The 18,810-nt window shown below is 38.4% G+C and overlaps 1 protein-coding gene and 1 long non-coding RNA gene across 3 annotated transcripts; one reads left to right on the top strand and one right to left on the bottom strand.

Moving 5' to 3' along the window:
- Nucleotides 1-8,498: 8,498 nt before the first annotated feature.
- LOC143860517 (uncharacterized) lies at nt 8,499-10,156 on the top strand. Its single transcript, XR_013239741.1, has 2 exons — nt 8,499-8,657; nt 9,891-10,156. It is a non-coding gene; the product is annotated as an uncharacterized LOC143860517 (long non-coding RNA).
- A 1,111-nt stretch (nt 10,157-11,267) lies between these two features.
- On the bottom strand, nt 11,268-18,041 carry LOC143862120 (putative proteasome inhibitor). Of its 2 annotated transcripts, none has more exons than XM_077373113.1 (9): nt 17,761-18,041; nt 17,164-17,350; nt 16,899-17,051; nt 14,866-14,958; nt 13,390-13,470; nt 13,256-13,284; nt 13,101-13,170; nt 12,905-12,982; nt 11,268-11,583 (listed from the first exon to the last, which is right to left on the bottom strand). In XM_077373113.1, the coding sequence occupies exons 1-9, from the start codon at nt 17,921-17,923 to the stop codon at nt 11,514-11,516; spliced, it is 924 nt and encodes a 307-aa protein (XP_077229228.1). In that variant the 5' UTR covers nt 17,924-18,041; the 3' UTR covers nt 11,268-11,513. The 2 variants fall into 2 exon arrangements, with proteins under 2 accessions (XP_077229228.1, XP_077229229.1); XM_077373114.1 differs by having other exon boundaries at nt 13,390-13,467.
- Nucleotides 18,042-18,810: the final 769 nt, after the last annotated feature.

Here is an 18,810-nt window from a genome sequence, read left to right as displayed (position 1 = left end):
CTTACGTGTATTGGATGTGAGAAGCCGTGGATGACAATGTTAATTTAAGGCTGATATGTTGGGGTTCCATGCAAAATCGAATAGTCCCACTGGTGGATGTGGATGGGTTATATGGGAATGGGCACCCTCCCTATAATGGCTAGCTTTTAGGAGTGAGTTCGGCTTGATTATCAATGGGAATGGGTATCTAAGGTTATTGGGCTTCTTTTATGGTGTTTTCGGGTTGTGAAGACATTGGGAAGAAGGTATTGGATTTTTTGCCTGGGTTGCAAGAAGAGGTTGTTAGTGGGATATTTCACCATTGTTGGAGAGGTAAGGGTTTTTAACCATTTTTGTACTTTCTCATAATTGCTGGTGAATTTCTACATGCTGGATTGCCCGTGGAGTAGGCCAAGTCCCGAACCATGTAAATCTCTTGTGTCTCTTGTTTGGTTGTTTTCTTTGCTTGGAGTAGTTTTCGGTATCAGATAGTGGTGGGTTCTTGCCGCAACAAGTGGTATCAGAGATCATGGCGTGGTAACCCCAGTTTGCCTCCAAGGGCAGGAATGTCCTTTGGAGAAGATCTCTGAAACCCCAGTGTAAATGTGTAGTATCTCGTGGTTCCCACGTTGCCGCCAGATGGAGGGGAGAGATGATCCACGTTGCTTCCGCATGGAGGGGGAGATTGTTGGGGTTCCAAGGAAAAGCAAATAGTCCCACATCGTTAAAAACAGGTGGAAGTAAATGGGTTATATGGGAATGGGCACCCTCCCTCTAATGGCTGGCTTTTGGGGTGAGTTCTAACCGGTTAATTTCTCAACATGATATGTAAACCTTCTCCTTATGATTGACTACTCCTTATTTAGCCACATTTCATCGCCTAGAGACACTAGGTTTCCTAGAATTTCTTTCCTGATTTTAGCAACTTCACGCTCATCTCCACTTGGAGACATCGACTTATCATGAAATTCCCAGTGGCCAGACATGGCCTTAGCATGACAAGAATCACCAAGAAATCTTGGGAAAAAATCAAGAACAATAATCACCTGAGATCTAAAAAATTTATCCATTAATTTCTACTTAACTTGCGAAATCTAAAGTTGCCATGAAACGATGTTTGCAAATCTTCGTAGAGACCATAAATAAAATGTTTGTAGTTTTTCGGCCCACCAGAAAAGCAAGAGAGCAATGTAGCAACGGTGAGACATGGTTATGGGAGGATTCTCTTGGGCGAAGAAATTGTTCGTGGCAGCATATTGGTTTCTTTGATTCTTTCCTTCTATCTTCAGGTAAAACTATTTTGCCAACCCATCCTACAACCTGGGCGCCTTGAATCCATGTCATCAAGAGTATTTATAATGACACTAATGAAATAATTTATGCACTTCAATGATGTGGACCCAAGCAGTGCCAGAGCTAGAATTTATACATAATTAAGGGGGGCAGGTTATGCACAAGGCTGGGCCAAATTGAGTTGGGCCTATTAAGGAGTTTGCCCATTCAATAGGGGCGGCTTCCCCCTTATGCTACATGTAGCTCCGCCCCTGGATCCAAGGAGGCACCCTTCATTTTAGCATCCCCACTGAATGCATATGGGATGGGCATTCTAAGGTCCGATTGGTATTAAAGGCTCCAATGGAGTGAAAGTGAGGCCAATCCTTCAAAGCCTTAGTCGGTTGGTGGATAGAAATATGGACAATCTCATTGTGGAAGGAGATTCCCTGAACGTCATCAGATGATTCGAAGGCTGATCTCCTCATCCATGGAGATTTGCGGAACTTTTTGACGGATTTTGGAACAGGTAGAAGGTCGTAGGATTACCTACATCATAGGGCGGCAAATGAAGCCACGGATCATCTAGCTCGATTAGGAGTGGGAAGAACCCGGTTAATTTTTTTTATTTCCTCTCCCCGTGAGGGGAGATCTTGAATGTGTTTTTATGTTCTTTGTTTCTATATGTGATGTTTGTAATTTTGGCCATATGACTGCCTTGCTCATTGTCTTCTTCTAAGTAATAAAAAGTCACCAGTTCAAAAAATAAAATAAAAATTACGGCTATTTCATTATTGTCCACCAGATCAACAGTCCAGATTACCCACCGAACCAGACCCGAAGAACCGAACCGGAACCGAACTGTTTAAAAATACTTTGGGTCCGGTTCGGTTCCACTGATGGAGAACCGAACTTATTCGGTTCGGTTCCGGGTCTAAAATTTTTGGTTCGGTTCTGGAACCGAAGAACCGAACTTTTGAATATATATATATAATATTTTTTATATTTCTATTATACATATACTTATTAATATAAATTACTTATAATATTAATAAGTAATAGTTAATAGATACTATTCTTATAATAAGAAAGTAACTTATATTATAACTTTAATTAAAAGTTTTTTATAAATTATAATTAGTAATTAGTAATTAGCCATTAGAACCAGAGAACTGAAAAAAAAAAACCGAGAACCGAGAACCGAACCGGTTGGCCACCCCTAATCTTGGGTGAAGAAATTGTTCACGGCAGTCATATTGGTTTCTTTCCTTCTATCTTCAGGTACAATTACTTTTTGCCAACCCTATAATTCATCTTTCTCAAGTGTCAAGATCAACCTCAAACTGATATTGTTGTGAGATTATATCATATGTATAGGCTACTAATGTTGGCACTAGTATGTTTTGATAATTGCACTAACTCACGTTACCTTTTTTGGATTTTGACCACTTTTGAGAGTTACAAATTGTTGGATTTTTTTATCCTATGTGGTTCACCAACCAAGGCTTTAACATGCCAAATTGCCAACGAAGAAGAAAATAGGGGGCTGATAAATTGGCCACCTGTACTTATGTAGTTACACTCACAAAAGTACTCTCTTTAAGAGATGAATGGTATTGATCTTGAAGAAGGTGGACCCCATAAAAAGTGTATTATTTTAAAAAAATCACTTGGGCTTACATAGTTTTAAGACCCAAACTGTTCACTTCGTATACCCAACATAAATAGGCCGTGCTCCAAAAATCATCTCCCTAGGATGATTTAAAGTCTTCAAGCAGTAGAAATTTATACATATGATGTCATGGTATTAGATCGGATGGTTAGGATCATCCGATGGAGATGATTTCATGGGCCCCGACCTATTTACATTGAGGCTCAACAAATTAATAGTTTGAAACTTCGAACGAAAGTGACACAGTAAAATTTCTAAAAATATACAGCATATGATGTGTGCAAGTGGGAGTCATAAAATAGGGTGGGCCTCACTGTATGTTGCATCCGTGCATAGGTGAACATATATTTAAAAAAAATACAATGAAGCTCACCTCATTCGAAGATCCAAACCATTCAGTTGGGCCTCAATGTTACTAGACCGTGACCCAAGAAATGAACGGTTTGGATCTTTGAACCAGGTCGTCCCATGTATTTTTTTTTCAAAAAAAAGTACACTTTTTATGGTGCCCACCTACTTAAAGGATCTAAACCACTCATTGTTGAGCCCCACCTAGGGTTCTTGTTGAAAGAGAGAATGCTGGGAATTTAACCAGGTAGAACTCACCCCTAAAGCTAGCCGTTAGAGGGATGGCCCATTCCCTTATAACCCATCCCCATCCAAGTCACTTATCCGATGTGGGGCTATTTTGCTTCTATGTGGAATCCCAACAATCTCCCCCTCCACGTGGAAGCAACGTGGACAATCTCGCCTCTCCACGCGGCCGCAACATGGGAACCACGAGATTCTTACACCGGGGTTTCCGAGATCTTCCCCTAAGGACATTCCCACCCTCAGAGGCAAACCGGGGCGGTGAGAATAAAGTACAGGTGGGCTAAACAATGAAAGAGAGGAGAGAGAGTACTGGTTGTCCCAGAGAGAGAGAGAGAGAGAGAGAGAGAGAGAGAGAGAGAGAGGGCGAATTTATCAACCCCTAAAATAACTTATCTTTATTTTATTAAAGGGGAGAATGCGTAATGCAGGGGAGTGAAAATATCATTGCCCTAAAGAAAAGATGGACAAAAGATTTGGGGAGATAGTCTGTCATTTTGGGTTATGCAGGGTACTCATTGGAAACATAATTTTATACACGTTTTGAGAATGTTTTTTAGACTATTGCAAATGTTTGAAAACTTTTCCATTGGAAACATGTGTAAAATTATGTTTCCAATAGTGCCCTAATCGAACTTGTTAAGGAGCATTTAAATGCTCTTGGAAACATCATTTTACACATTTTTTGATAAAAAAAAAAATCTCAAAACAATGGTAAATTGATGAAGATATGAAGTAGAAAAACTAGGAAATGATAATTTTTAATTCTGTTCGGATTATTTTCAAGAGTAATGACCTTTTACAAATAGTTAAATAATAAAAGACAAGGTGGAGTTAGTGCAAATATCAAAACATTGTAGTGTCAATATCAGTATCGCGTATATAATATGGTATATGCAGATGTAGTTATAAGATTACACACTAAAGTTGGTTTTGGTTAAAATCAAGTAACCGGTTTTTGGATCTATAAGCGACTGTTATTTATACAAACCGAACATCCTTTTATGGGTAACAGATATATAACCAGTTATTATACACAATCGGTTTGGCATAATCGGAAACAAACAGGGCCTAATAATGTAGATAATGTTGTGGTTGCAGCGAACGGGCGGAAATGCATAGCCATATGCTATGATTACGTAGCTTGTAACCAGACCTGCCTCAGCATGGGATATTCACTTGGAGGGCAGTGCGGACCAATCGGAATCGGGGGACCCGATTTTTGTTGTTGCAATACTACTTGAGGCTTGCACTGCCACCCGCGCCTTTATAAACCCTTCTTAATAACATTGCTATTCCTCTTTGTTAGGAAATAAATAAAAAGGCTTTAGTCTTTATTTCACTGTTGTGCTTCTTAATATTCAGTGACATTGGTTAGGTTTGTTTTGTGTTCGAGATCCACCCTTCTTGTAGACCATATTGTGGAGTATCGTGAATGACCATAGAGAAGCATGATGTGTGCCCACCACTAGACCTGGCAAACGGGCGGACCGGGTTTGACCCGGCCCGTACGGGTCCAGGTCAAACGGGCTGGGTCAAAATGGCCCGGAAAATTTTACGGGTCATTGAGCTTGGACCCCCACCCGGCCAGTACGGGCCTGGTCGACCCGCAGGTCACCTGGATTTTTGACGTATTTTTTAAGATTTTTTTTTTGGTATAGGGATTTGCTAGCCACATTCGCCTATGCTACTTGTCGGCTTGTCGCCCATCCTTTGCTGCAAAGATCGGGAGAAGTACGATTTGTGCAAATGTGGCTAGCAATAAATAATAATCATGCCGGTACTAAGTTTTAAATGAAAAATTATGGAAAAGTTGAACCAAAGTAGAAAAATTATGAAAAAAAAACCAAAAAGAATGTACTAAAATATGACAATTACCGAAAAAACTACAAAGAAAACTCAAAACTTATGACAATTACGGAAAAAAGGTCAAAATAAAACTTTTGCTCTTCTACTGGCACCCGCGGGTCCACCCGGCCCGGCCCAGTTTTGACGGGCCGGGTGGACCCGCGGGTCAATTTCAAACGGGTCACTGATTGGTGATCCGGACCTGTAATTTACGGGCGGGCTGGGTGGACCCGTGGGTCCGAGTCACTTTTTGCCAGGTCTACCCACCACACACAGCTTATCCTTCAATAGGAGGCCCTAGCATGGAAATTAAACTGTTATAAATCACACTTAATAAAGGGAAATGATATATTCGTCCCACTTTTCCTCCCCAGGCCACCCACTTGTATTGTAAAAAGAGTAGTCATAAATACACTAGAAGGGTGGGCCGAGGAAGAATAGGGGGTGAATCGGGCGATTATATGACTTCCCTTGATAAACGATCCCAATTGTTCGAACAATGGCCTGGAAATGAAAGGTTAAGAGATCATATTGAATGAGATTTTTATCATGCTAGAGCATTTGCATGGTATTATGGAGATGGGAAGCTGATAACTTCTGTCCCACTTTTTGATAAATGCACTTTAGTAGCTTGTTGTTGTGTGATTTATTTAATTTAGGGAAATGATCAGCCTCCCATTGTACCTATGATACCTTTGTTCTTGGACAAAATATTACTAGTACAAACTTGTTAAACAATGAACAAAATAGTTTCAAGAGACTTGTCCAAGCACGATGGCCAATACTAGGGGCTGCTTATCCAAGGATTTCTATCAACATGGGGAAAAAACCATATTGGGCTGTTCGACATGAGGATAGCTATCCTCTGCATGAACCACAAAGCGTGTTTGAATATTTTGATCAAAATGAATCCAAGGAACAAAATATTCCAAGAACTAGCAGGGCCTGAAATTTCAACGACAATAGAGAATTTTTTTTTTTTGGAAAATAATCCCCACATAAAATAGGCTAAGTAAATGCTGGAAAACTCATTTTCCAGGGAAAAATTTTAAATTTAAATTCCTGAAAGGTAAGGAATACATAATACGAAAGAGACTCTCCGAAAGAACCAACTATATTTGTGTACTGAGTTAGTGTAGGCAATCATGGTTTCCTCAGGAGTGGTCATATTATCTTTACAAACAATGAAAACCAGAGAAAATTTCCACACAAAAATATGGGAAAACAAAAACAGTTCCCTGTATTTAACTTATCAGTAAGGGCACAACATGTAGTCAGGGCAAAAGAGAATTTTGAGGGGAAAATATCAACAGAAGACTGGCCAGGGATGTCATCCTTGTTTAGTCAGCGTCAGGAAAGTGCTGGATGTCCGGATGTGCACCGCCGTGGGGCCGCCGGGCATTTCTACAACATAATTTGAGAAAAAAAGAGAAAAAACGTTAAAAGTTATAGGAACAGGTGCAATAACATCAACAAAAAAGAAGAAATGGTAGCTCTTAGCAATCCAAGTACTGGAGATGTCAAAGTAGTTTCAAATATCAATCACTCACACTGAACAGAGAAAAGAAAGCTTTAAAAAACAACAGATGCAACAGTTTATCTCAGCTTTTGATCTTTGGGAAGGATGGGGTGTAGTGTGTTTGAGTAGTGAGTGGGCTAATAAAGTTGTGCAGAGATGGGAAACACCGCCTCAAGATGTGTTAAAAATAAACTTTGATGGCGCTTGCTTTGGGAATCCTGGTTCAGCCGGGGTGGGAGGTTTATGTCGTGATGATGCCGGCAAGGTTCTTTGGACTTCTTGGGGCCCTTTAGGTGTGACTGACGCTACGGAGGTGGAAGTGCAAGCGGCTTTCAATGCATAAAAAATGTGAGTAGGGACCGTCTGAAGAGTGTAATTATTGAAGGGGACTCGTTTAATGCTATCCGGTGGCTGAGCGGTGGGGTGGCTCCGCCTTGGAGGTTTTTGGATCTTTTTGACGAAATGGAAGATATATTGGCGGAATCAGATATTGAGTTGATCCATGTTAGAAGGTCTGCTAACGAAAAGACGGGTGGTATGCAACTCGATGAATTGGTCTGATCAATTTCCTATTTGATGTCCTATTCATTGTGTAATTAGTTTTTTTATTTTTTGTTCAGTAACTTCGGGAATTCCCTTTCGGGTGTCCCCTGTGATTCTTTTATAATATTTGTCATTTCAAAAAAAAAAAAAAAAAGTTTCCCCTATTAGAAAATGTGCAAATAAGCAAGTTTTTCAGCAATTCAAAAAAGGGAAAAAATCTAACACACACACTCGGAATTCCTCTGACTTTATCATGAGATTTGATGAGATCCTGATGTTGACATTTATGAAATAGGGAAATTATATGGTGCCCGAGTGGGCACGCTTGTGTAAGAGGCACCACCCTTGATATTTGATCCAACGGCGGGGGAAAATAAACCATATGTTTTTTTTATCAAAACAATAAATAAATAAAATATTTTGCGTGGAGTTTGTTTGTTTCCTTGTTTTTCCAGGCTTTTCTTACCCATTCCTCACCCAGTCCCCCTATTGTCTATCCTCTCCAACACTCTCTCACGGGTGGGTAAGCTAATATTCCAGGAATTTATTTATTTTTTTATGGTAGCCAAACATCCCCGTAAGGAGATACCAAAATCAATCAAAATCAATAAGCAAGTTTTTCAATAATTCAAAAAAGGGGAAAAAATCGGACACCCAAACTATGAAAGGGATTCCTCGGATTTTATCATGAGATTTGATCAGATCCTGATGTTGACTTTTATGAAATAGAGAACTTATATGGTGCCCGAGTGGGCATGCTTGTGAAAGAGGGACCACCCTTGATTTTTGATCCAACGGCAGCACAGTTTTTAAGAGGCTGCTGTTGGATCAAATATCAAGGGTGGTACTTCCATCATACCGCTTACACAAGCATGCCCGAGTGGGTACCATATTATTTCTCCTATTTACGCCCCTTTTTGATATCTAGGGACACCTAGCGCCAGTGTACTGGCAATCAAATCCACTGGATTCTTCTGACTACATTAGCCTCCCGTGTCCCCCTAAAAATCTGTGAATTAATTTCTTCTTAACTTGATGATAATCCAAAATTACCATAAATGGGAGTTTGCAAATCTTTGTACAGACCATAAATAAAACGTTTCAGTAGTTCTTTGACCCAACGGAAAAGAAAAAGAGCAAAGTAGTGACAGTGAGACATGGCTGTTGGAGGATTCTCTTGGGTGAAGATATTGTTCACGGCAGTCATCTTCGTTTCTTTCCTTCTATCTTCAGGTATACGTACAACTACTTTGCGAACCCTATATAATTCACCTTTCTCAAATGTCAAGATTAACCACAAACTGATATTGTTATAAGATTATATTATATGTATATATGTTTTGACAATTGCTCTAACTCACTTTGTCTTTTTTTTAGGGAAATGATATCCCCCACCCCCTACGCCCTAAACGGATAAAATCCCCCCTTTAACAGTTTCTGTGAGAATGGTTCATTGCTCGAGGATAAATTCTCACCCCCTAACGGTTTCTGTGAGAATGGTTCACTGCTCCAGGATAAATTCATCCCTTCAATGTTTTTCTTTGCCTTTAAAACTTAACGAATAACGTTGGGGGTGGGTGCGTTGGGCAAGGGATAGATTTTATCCGTCAGAAAGAGAGGGGGGGGGGGGGGGGGGGGGAGGGGGGAGAGCAAGGAAGAAGAAAATAGGGGCCACCTTTATTCTCACAAAAGTACTCTTTCTTCTCTCTTTGAACAATGAATGATATTGATCTTTGAAGAAGGTGGAGCCCATAAAAAGTATATTATTTTAAAAAAGGGCGATGATATTTTCACACCCTCGCATTACGCATGCACCCCTTATAACGTGATTTGACGTCAAAAAACATTAAAGTTGCCCACTTTTCACGTCAAATCACGTTATAAGGGGAGCCTGCACGTTAGGGGAGTGAAAATATCTTCTCCCTAAAATAATACTTGGGCTCACTTTGTTTTAAGACCCAAACTGTTCACTTCGTATACCCAACATAAATTAGTCGTGCTCCAATAATCATTTCCCTAGCATGATCCAAACTCTTCAATCCGTAGAAATTTATATTATGGTGTCATGGTATTAGATCAGATGGTTAGGATCATCCGATGTAGAAAACTAGGAAAGATGATTTTAAATTTTGTTCGGATTATTTTCAAGACTAATGAGCTTTTTTTACAACTAGTTAAATAATAAAAGACAAGGTGGAATTAGTGCAAATATCAAAATATTGCAGTGCCAATATCAGCAGCGCATATATAATATAGTATATGCAGATGTAGTTATAAGATTACATACTAAAGTTGGTTTTGGTTAAAATCAAGTAATCGGTTTTTGATTTATAAGCGATTGTTATTTATGCAAACCGAACATCCTTTTATGGGTAACCGATTATATAATCAGTTATTATACGCAGTCGGTTTGGTATAATCTGAAACAAACAGGGCCTAATAATGTAGTTAATGTTGTGGCTGCAGCGAAGGGGCGGAGTTGCCTAGGCCTATGCGAAAATTACCAACCTTGTAACCAGACTTGCCTCGGCATGGGATATTCACTTGGAGGGCAGTGCGTACCAATGGGCGAGAGTGTACCCGAATATTGTTGTTGTAATACTACTTAAGCCTTGCACTATTACCCGCCCCTTTATAAACCCTTGTTAATAACATTGCTATTCCTCTTTGGTAGGAAATAAATAAAAAAGGGTTTAGTGTTTATGCTTCTTAATATTCAGTGACATTGGTTAGGTTTGTTTTGTGTTCGAGATCCACCCTTCTTGTAGACCATATTGTGGAGTATCGTGAATGATCCACCACACACAGCATTATAAAAGGGAAATGATATATTCGTCCCCATTTTCCTCCCCAGGCCACCCACTTGGAGGGGGTGGGCCGAGGAAGAATAGGGGGTGAATCGGGAGATTATATGACTTCCCTTGATAAATGGAGAATTTATATGATGGGTGGCCGTGAAAACACGTGAAGTCTTGGAAAACAGGTATGGCCCACTTTTTTTTTATGATCCAAACCGTTCATCTGTTTGGGCACAACGTAGATAGGTTGTGCCCCAAAAATCATTTCCATAGGATGATCCTAACCCTCCGATCTGTAGAAGATTCCATAAATGGTTTTTGGAAATCTCCATATTCAGATCAGTTCAGATTGGAGGGTTAGGATCATCCAATGGAAATGATTTTTGGGGCACAACCTATCTATGTTGTGCCCAAACAGATGAACGGTTTGGATCATCAAAAAAAGTGGGCCATACCTGTTTTCCAAGACTTCACGTGTTTTCACGGCCACCCATCATATAAATTCTCTGATAAATGATCCCAATTGTTGGAACAATGGCTAGGAAATGAAAGGTTAAGAGATCATATTGAATGAGATTTTTATCATGCTAGAGAATTTGCATGGTCTTATGGAGAAGGGGAGCTGATAACTTCGGTCCAGATTTTTTGATAAATGCACTTTGGTAGCTTCTTGTTGTGTGATTTATTTAATTAATTTAGGGAAATAATCAGCCTCCCATTGTACCTAATCATACCTTTGTTCTTGGACAAAATATTACTAGTACAAACTTGTTAAACAAGAGACTTGTCCAAGCAAGATGGCCAATACTAGGGGCTGCTTATCCAAGGATTTCTATCATCATGGTGAAAAATCCATATTGGGTTGTTCAACATCAGGATAGCTATCCTCTGCATGAACCACAAAGCATGTTTTGAGTATTTTGATCAAAATGAATCCAAGGAACAAAATATTCCAAGAACTAGCAGGGCCTGAAATTCCGACGACAATAGAGAATTCTTTTTTTTTTTTTGGAAAATAATCCCCACATAAAATAGGCTAAAGAAATGCTGGAAAACTAACCAATTATATTTCTGTACTGAGTTAGTGTAGGCAATCATGGTTTCTTCAGGAGTGGTCATATTATCTTTACAAACAATGAAAACCAGAGAAGATTTCCACACAAAAATATGGGAAAACAAAAACAGTGCCTTGTATTTAACTTATCAGTATGGGCACAACATGTAGTCAGGGCAAAAGAGAATTTTGAGGGGAAAATATCAACAGAAGACTGGCCAGGGATGTCATCCTTGTTTAAATGTAGTCAGCGTCAGGAAAGTGCTGGATGTCCGGATGTGCACCGCCGTGGGGCCGCCGGGGATTTCTACAACATAATTTGAGAAAAAAAGAGAAAAAACGTTAAAAGTTATAGGAACAGGTGCAATAACATCAACAAAAAAGAAGAAATGGTAGCTCTTAGCAATCCAAGTACTGGAGATGTCAAAGTAATTTCAAATATCAATAACTCACACTGAACAGAGAAAAGAAAGCTTTAAAAAACAACAGATGCAACAGTTTCCCCGATTAGAAAATGTGCAGATAAGCAAGTTTTTCAATAATTCAAGAAACGGAAAAAATCTAACACACACTAGGAATTCCTCTGATTTTATCATGAGATTTGGTGAGATCCTGATGTTGACATTTATGAAATAGGGAAATTATATGGGGCCCGAGTGGGCATGCTTGTGTAAGAGGCACCACCCTTGATATTTGATCCAATGGCAGCACAGTTTTTAAGAGGCTGCTGTTGGATCAAATATCAAGGGTGGTAGTTCCATCATACCGCTTACACAAGCATGCCCGAGTGGGCACCATATTATTTCTCCTATGAAACAAGCATCGGATATATGCAACAAACAAAACCCAACAATAAAACTGGAAAAAACTGAAGTACAACAAGTGAATAAATAATAACGAAGAAAGCATAGGGGAACATTCTCTTAGGGCGTGTTTGGCAGCATTAATTTTTTTTTCATGATAAGTTAGTTCTCAAGTGGTGAGAGAAGGGTAGGGCAGGTGGGAGAAGGAGAAACTTGAAAGGGCATGAATGAGCAAGAGGGTGAGAAGTGGCAAAGGAAAAGATAAATCGTATTTTTTTATCAAAACAAGAAATTAAAAAAAATATTTTGGGTGGAGTTCGTTTGTTTCCTTGTTTTTCGAGGCTTTCCTTACCTGTTCCCCGCGCAGTCCCCCTATTGTCTATCCTCTCCCACCCTCTCTCACGAGTGGGTAAGCTAATATTCCAGGAAAAAAATTTATGGTAGCCAAACGACCAAGACTTTTTTGTGTGGTCATGGTCCACAATCACCATGCAGGTCTGTGGGGTGATTGGATCCATCAATTGCAGGAAAAGACAAGTCCAATGCCAAATGGATGATCCCGGATCTCTCTCCAACAATGGACCCTAAACGTGTACAGTAGACCATGAACAAGAAAACAAATCCTTGCTCATAAAGTGAGCCTAGAACTCCTCAGTTATTAAAAAAAAGCCAGTTGAATAGTTAGAATTACATTTTTTAACTGCCAAGCTGCAAGACAGCAAGGACCACAAAAGCATAACCACTAGGAAACCATAACACCAATTCAATAGCTTCAGGAAAGAATAAAGCTGATAAAATTTTGTAGAATGCAAAAGAAATTCATACCTCATAAATCGGTTAGGCTCAAAACCAGGCATGCCAGGTGGGCCATAAGGATCAAAGCGAGCTCCTGGAGGTACACCCCTGTTTTAACCAACCATTCCAAAATTAAAACCTACGGTTAGTAATCGCTCCACAAAAGCAAACAAACGAATATACAAAATGAACGTTTTTTAATGATAATGTACAAAAGTTTACTCACGGAATTCTGCCAGGGAATCCAGGATGTTCTCCACCTCCTATCCCACCAAACCAACGGGGATCATTTGGTCCTAAGTCCACCAAAAGAACAATTAAGTAAAATAGGAGTTAAAAATTTTCTTCAACAGATAAGTCAGTAATGTTAAGAATCCATACCTACAAGCATGCTCCCGTCATTGATGCCTCTGAAAAACAGGTGCAGAAAAATAAAAATGAATCAGTGAATGATTTGGGAATTAAGGGAATTGAGACCAGAGAATTAAACAGAGGAATTAAAGACGAGAAAGAACCTCATGGGATAGACACCAGCACCAGGCCCTGGATAGAGGTCGCCGGTTCCAGCAGGATGGATTGGAGGATATACGGTACTTCTTAGCGCAGAAAACAGCAATAGATGCATTCAATATTCCATAAAGTCAAATTCAACATAGCATTAAAAAAAAATTCTAAGAAACTAGATACAAATGCATAAGATCCAAAACCTTTTAGTGCCTTCTGGTCTTTTTTTTTAAGAATGGTAGTGCCTTCTGATCTTATTGGCAGCCATTATTTGCATGCATGATATTATTGGATATCACACTCTAATTTTGCAAAGATAAAAGAGAAGATAGATCGATGGAGCAAAAGAGGAGATTCTGGAAGTGGAAGAGCTTGTTCGGCAGACAAAGTCAGAGAAGGCGGGTTATTTGTTTGAAACCCAAGTTTGTGTGATGGCAATAGGGAGATTTTTTGATGGGCCGCCTATGAATATCCAAGGTTTCAGGTTTCGGTTTTGGTATGCATTTCAGTCATGATGGAAATGGGAAAAAAATTATTTCAGATAGAAATTTTGGTAGAAACCCCATAGAATCATAGAAACATGTGAAAACATATGCAAATGACTGACAATTAAAATGGAACTTCAGAAAGTGCTAGAATAAGTACAAATGAACACTAAAAACCCATCACATAAGGAAAAAAAAACATAATGTTTTAACAACATGAAACACCTAGAGAAATGTACTATTGCGCATGTCTGATAGTTCAGTACATGCCACATTTCACATGTAATTCATATAAATATTTATACATAATATACACCACATTTCAGATGCAATTCATATAAATGTAATTATGTAATACATATTTGTATAATATATCACTTAAATAATTACGATTTTGGTTTTAGTATGCGTTTCAGAGGGAATAGAAGTGTAAACATTTCAGTCATTTCTTGTCAGCTTCGATAGAAATTTAAAACCATGGGGATATGTTAAGTATAGCTACAGGTCGTTGGGGCAAAGCCTATGAGCCAGAAGAGAAGTATTTCTTTCAAGGGAAAAGATAGGATTTAAAGGTTGGTGAAAAAGGGTCGGTGTGCCCTGAAAAATGTTAGGTACCTTACCAATACGCCAAAAGCTTTACAACTGATGGAACACGTTAGGCAAGTCCCTTTTAAACCTGTCCCACACCAGGCTGGTTCCTACCTAGTCCCATACCTAGGTGGGCCCCACTCAGGATTGTAACATTATATCATATAATCAACATACAAAGATAAAGAGACTCATAAGTTAGATATTGGCCTTATGATGCAAAATAATAATGGGAAGTGATATATTCGCCCCTTTTTTCTTCCCTAGGACAGCTCCTCTAGTGTATTTATGAGCACCCTTTTACAGTACAAGGGGGTGGCCCAAGGAAGAAAAGAGGTGAACATCATTTTCCCATAATAATAATATGTAAATATTATGAATTAATTATTTAAATTATGTTTTTGCAAAGAATACCCCGAATAATATGGTTCAGGCTCAATGTGAACGCCGGGAGCAGGTTGGACTTCATTATGTTCAGACCCTTCACCTCTTTGAGTTGTTTGTGACCTGCCAAGAGAGTATAAGAATAGCATTTACACGAAGTTGTGTAGAAGGGAGGGCAAATCAAGCAAATATGAATGGCAAGTTAGTGTAGACTTTGTAATGCCAAATAAGGCCTACATCCATTAAATATTTTGGTTCTTTCTTATCTTGATGAAAATCATGTTATCCTTCAACAAGCTATAAGATCAGTCAAGCAACTTTAGTTTATTGAAGGCTCAATTCAACAGTTCTCTTTCTCATCATAACCAACTAAAACATGCTTTCACAAGCTTGATATTAAACTTGATGCAAAGCTACTCTCGAATATATGCACATGAGTACTAGAAAACACCAAAGTTATAGATAGCAAAGGTGTATAAAATAAAATAAAATACAGGGGAATATGGGTATGCCCAATTGCCAAAGCCAAACTAGAGGACTCCGTGTCTACCTAGGAGTTGGCCAAGACACATGCGTCTACCAGAATATGAGAAAAAGAAGCATCAATCTTTTTTTCAAATCAAGGGTTTCGCCAATGTAATGAGCAAAGATCTACGAATCCAGCCTACAATCTGTAGCCCAACCAACCATCTAAAGGATTACCTTCAACCTCAAATGCACGTCAAAACGATTTCATGGATTGAATTCCCAAAAATTCAAGTTTCGAAAAAGCAGAATTCCTGGTAATTTTATTATGATGTTTGGTTGGCATCCTCCTGTTTCCTAGAATCTGAATTATGTTGTTTGTTTGACAATTCCATGGGAATTTGACGCAAAGTCAAGGTTCACATGTTAATTCTGTGAAGTTTGGGGTGGGGCATTGGGCTTTCACCAAAAAATGTTTGGGGCATAGGAATGGTTCCTAATTCATAATGTGCAGAAATACACATTCCCAAAACAAATAAAACATGACATAATGATCAATTATAGCTAGAGTTTTGCAGGAAATTATAATCATAGAATTCATTCATCAATAGGAAATAAATCGGCCCAAGTAGGTTCCATACATTAAATACATAAATAACGGCAGCAAATTAATGAATATAAATCAGATATCAAGCAAATGTATCACAAATATCAGATCAACAAAAAGCTTTCAAAAAAGTATCATATCTAGAAAAATAAATCTGCCATTAAAAAATAATCTATAAAAATAAATATACCAATGGCTCGAACAATACCTAAGGGTGGCTAATGAACTATAAAAGGTAATGGTTGGGTAACAAAGTGGACTTGCAAAATGCTGTTTGGTGGGAAACCGAAGAGATAAAATAATTTGGCCCTTGGGGCTCCCAATCAATGAGATCATCAACATCATAAGGGAGGGAAATATTACTTTTAATCGAACTATCAGGGAGGCCAATGCGACTGCCGATTCCTTGGCCATAGAAGGCATTATGCCGGAGTTTCACATAGAGGGGCAATATCTACACAGTGTGTAACTCTTTTCTGAGAAATTTTTGTCTTTCTGTACGTTCTTCCTCTTTCTAAATGGATATAATTGTCTTCAAAACAAATGTATTCAATCAGCTTAGTTCAAGAAACGTGTTAGGCACCTAACCACCCGGTCTCGAACCTAGGCAGGCACCCACTCGGGAGCATAAAAAAATGGTTGTTGAAATAAACTCCAGGAAAAAATTGGAACTAGAATTTCCATGTAAAACAATAAATGGGTATTCCCTCATTTTCACTCTCCCATGATAACGAGCACTTCATATAGGTGTTGTCAACTTGTGACTAATCATGCCTAAAGAGTACCCAACATATTGTTTATCAGCGATAGACATAGTTATGCCACTCAATACAAAGTTTTAATACACGAATATGATTTGAACTTGAATGTTTTAGCATGATTACCTTGTAACATTCAGTTTTGAAACTCTAGTTAGACCTTAAATGTGGTGTCAAGATGCATATACAGAAACACCAGACACAAAAATATCAACAGAAAATTTTTAAACTACCTGGAGGTTGTATCAAGTTTCTTCGTCCTTGTTGTACTATCCAGTTTACTAAGAATTCCTGAATCCAAATGCTCAATTAGACCCTTGAAATTCTTGTACATGTCTGCAAAGCCCGTCGAACTGCCACCATCATCAGACACATAATCGTTCACGCTGCGGGAAAAAAAAAAAAAAAACACCCGTCAATTTTGCAAAAAAAAATACTAAAATAACTAAAAGAATTAGAAAATTGAAAATTTTGCTTGTTTCAGAGCAATCCCATTACTTAATTTGCAGATCAATGAGTCCCTTCTGTTCATCACCAGAAGGCAGCACGTCAATGGCAAGATTGTCTCCAATTATCAAACACTTCATCAACACTGATTTTTTCGACTCCTTTTCCGTTTTCGTGTATATAAATCCATAGCAATCATCAAGATCATTCCAGCCATCAATTCCCACTTCTTCTTGCCCTTCAAATGAAAAGAAAATTGGGGGAAATCAGATTCTAAACAAGACATAATAAAACTTGGGCAGTGATAAATTGACCCCCATATCTCTCTCTCTCTATCTCTCTAAGCACTGCCCTATATGGGGATCGATTTATCAGTCCCCTAAAACTTTTCGAAATATATATATATATATATATATATATATATATATATATATATATATATATATATATATATATATATATATATATATATATATATATATATGTATGTATATATAAAAGGGAGAGAGATTGGGAAAAAATCATACAAAACCCTAGAAAAATCGACAATGTCAGCCAAGAAATAGAATGCTACTCTTACAAAAATAAAATGTTACTCTTACAAAAATAAAAGAAATTTTTCCCTATAAAAGAGAGAGGAATAGATACCTGAAGACGATAAAGCGTTATCGGAATAAGCCCGATTACCAGTAGCTGTGAGAATATAACCAGAGGCAAGAAAAGAAGCGTGGGCAGCGAAAGCGATCTTGTCATGAGGGTTTCGGAAATAAGGCCGATAAGCCCTAATCACTGCCATTACTGAAATTTCCATCTTACTATTGTTTTACTAGGGTTTTAGCGAATACAAGAAGAATTTGGACACTGCAGAGAGAAAGATGAATCTAAGAGAGAGAGAGAGAGAGAGAGAGAGTTTTTGATCGGTTCGCGTAAAACCCATAAAATAAAAATAGCAACTAAGACCTGATGTTTTATACGTTGCGTGCGCGTGAAGTAGAGTGGGGTCCACTTCATAGAGAGCTCCAAACCGTTCATTTGTTGGGCCACCACGTAAATAGGCTGTAACGCAAAAAATCACTTATTGATGATCTAACCATCTACAGATCGGAGGGTTGGGATCAATCTATGGAAATGATTTCCGGGATACAGCCTATTTATGTGGCGGCCTAACAAATGAACAGTTCGGACTACTCTAGGAAGTGGGCTTCGGGGTACTTCATCCTCACAGAGCATATGAAACAAGGAACTTGAATTATAAAAATCAATGATTTACGTTTCATTCCCCAACCATTCTCTTGATTTTTATTTATCAAATACATTTTTACATTTTTTTTTTTACCGGCCTTGTGAAAAGAAAATGTGAATAGAAGAGTCTTTCTAATTTAGAAAATTTTCAAGTAAGAAAAGTAGTGTGTTTGAACTAGGATAAGTAACTTATGATGTCGGAAAGATCAAAAGAGTCCTTACAAGAAGTAAAATATCTAATTTTAGAAGTTCTAGTTTTGGAAGTTGATTTTTTATTGGGTTTCTTTGACAGAAACATGTAGTATATTTCCTTTTTCTATTGAGTTAGGGTTACATTCTTGGAGTTTCTATAGGGTGTCCAACCGTCAAGTCCAACCGTTGGATCAAATTTCTACGATGATACTTTTGACTACTAGACGGTCGAACACCATATAATTTGTCACATTCTTATGACTG

This window comes from Tasmannia lanceolata, unplaced genomic scaffold, assembly GCF_043159265.1.
Source record: "Tasmannia lanceolata isolate RefF3 unplaced genomic scaffold, GAP_Taslan_0.1 ptg000037l, whole genome shotgun sequence".
In the NCBI taxonomy this organism is placed as follows: domain Eukaryota; kingdom Viridiplantae; phylum Streptophyta; class Magnoliopsida; order Canellales; family Winteraceae; genus Tasmannia; species Tasmannia lanceolata.
This window is presented reverse-complemented; position numbering and strand designations above follow the sequence as displayed.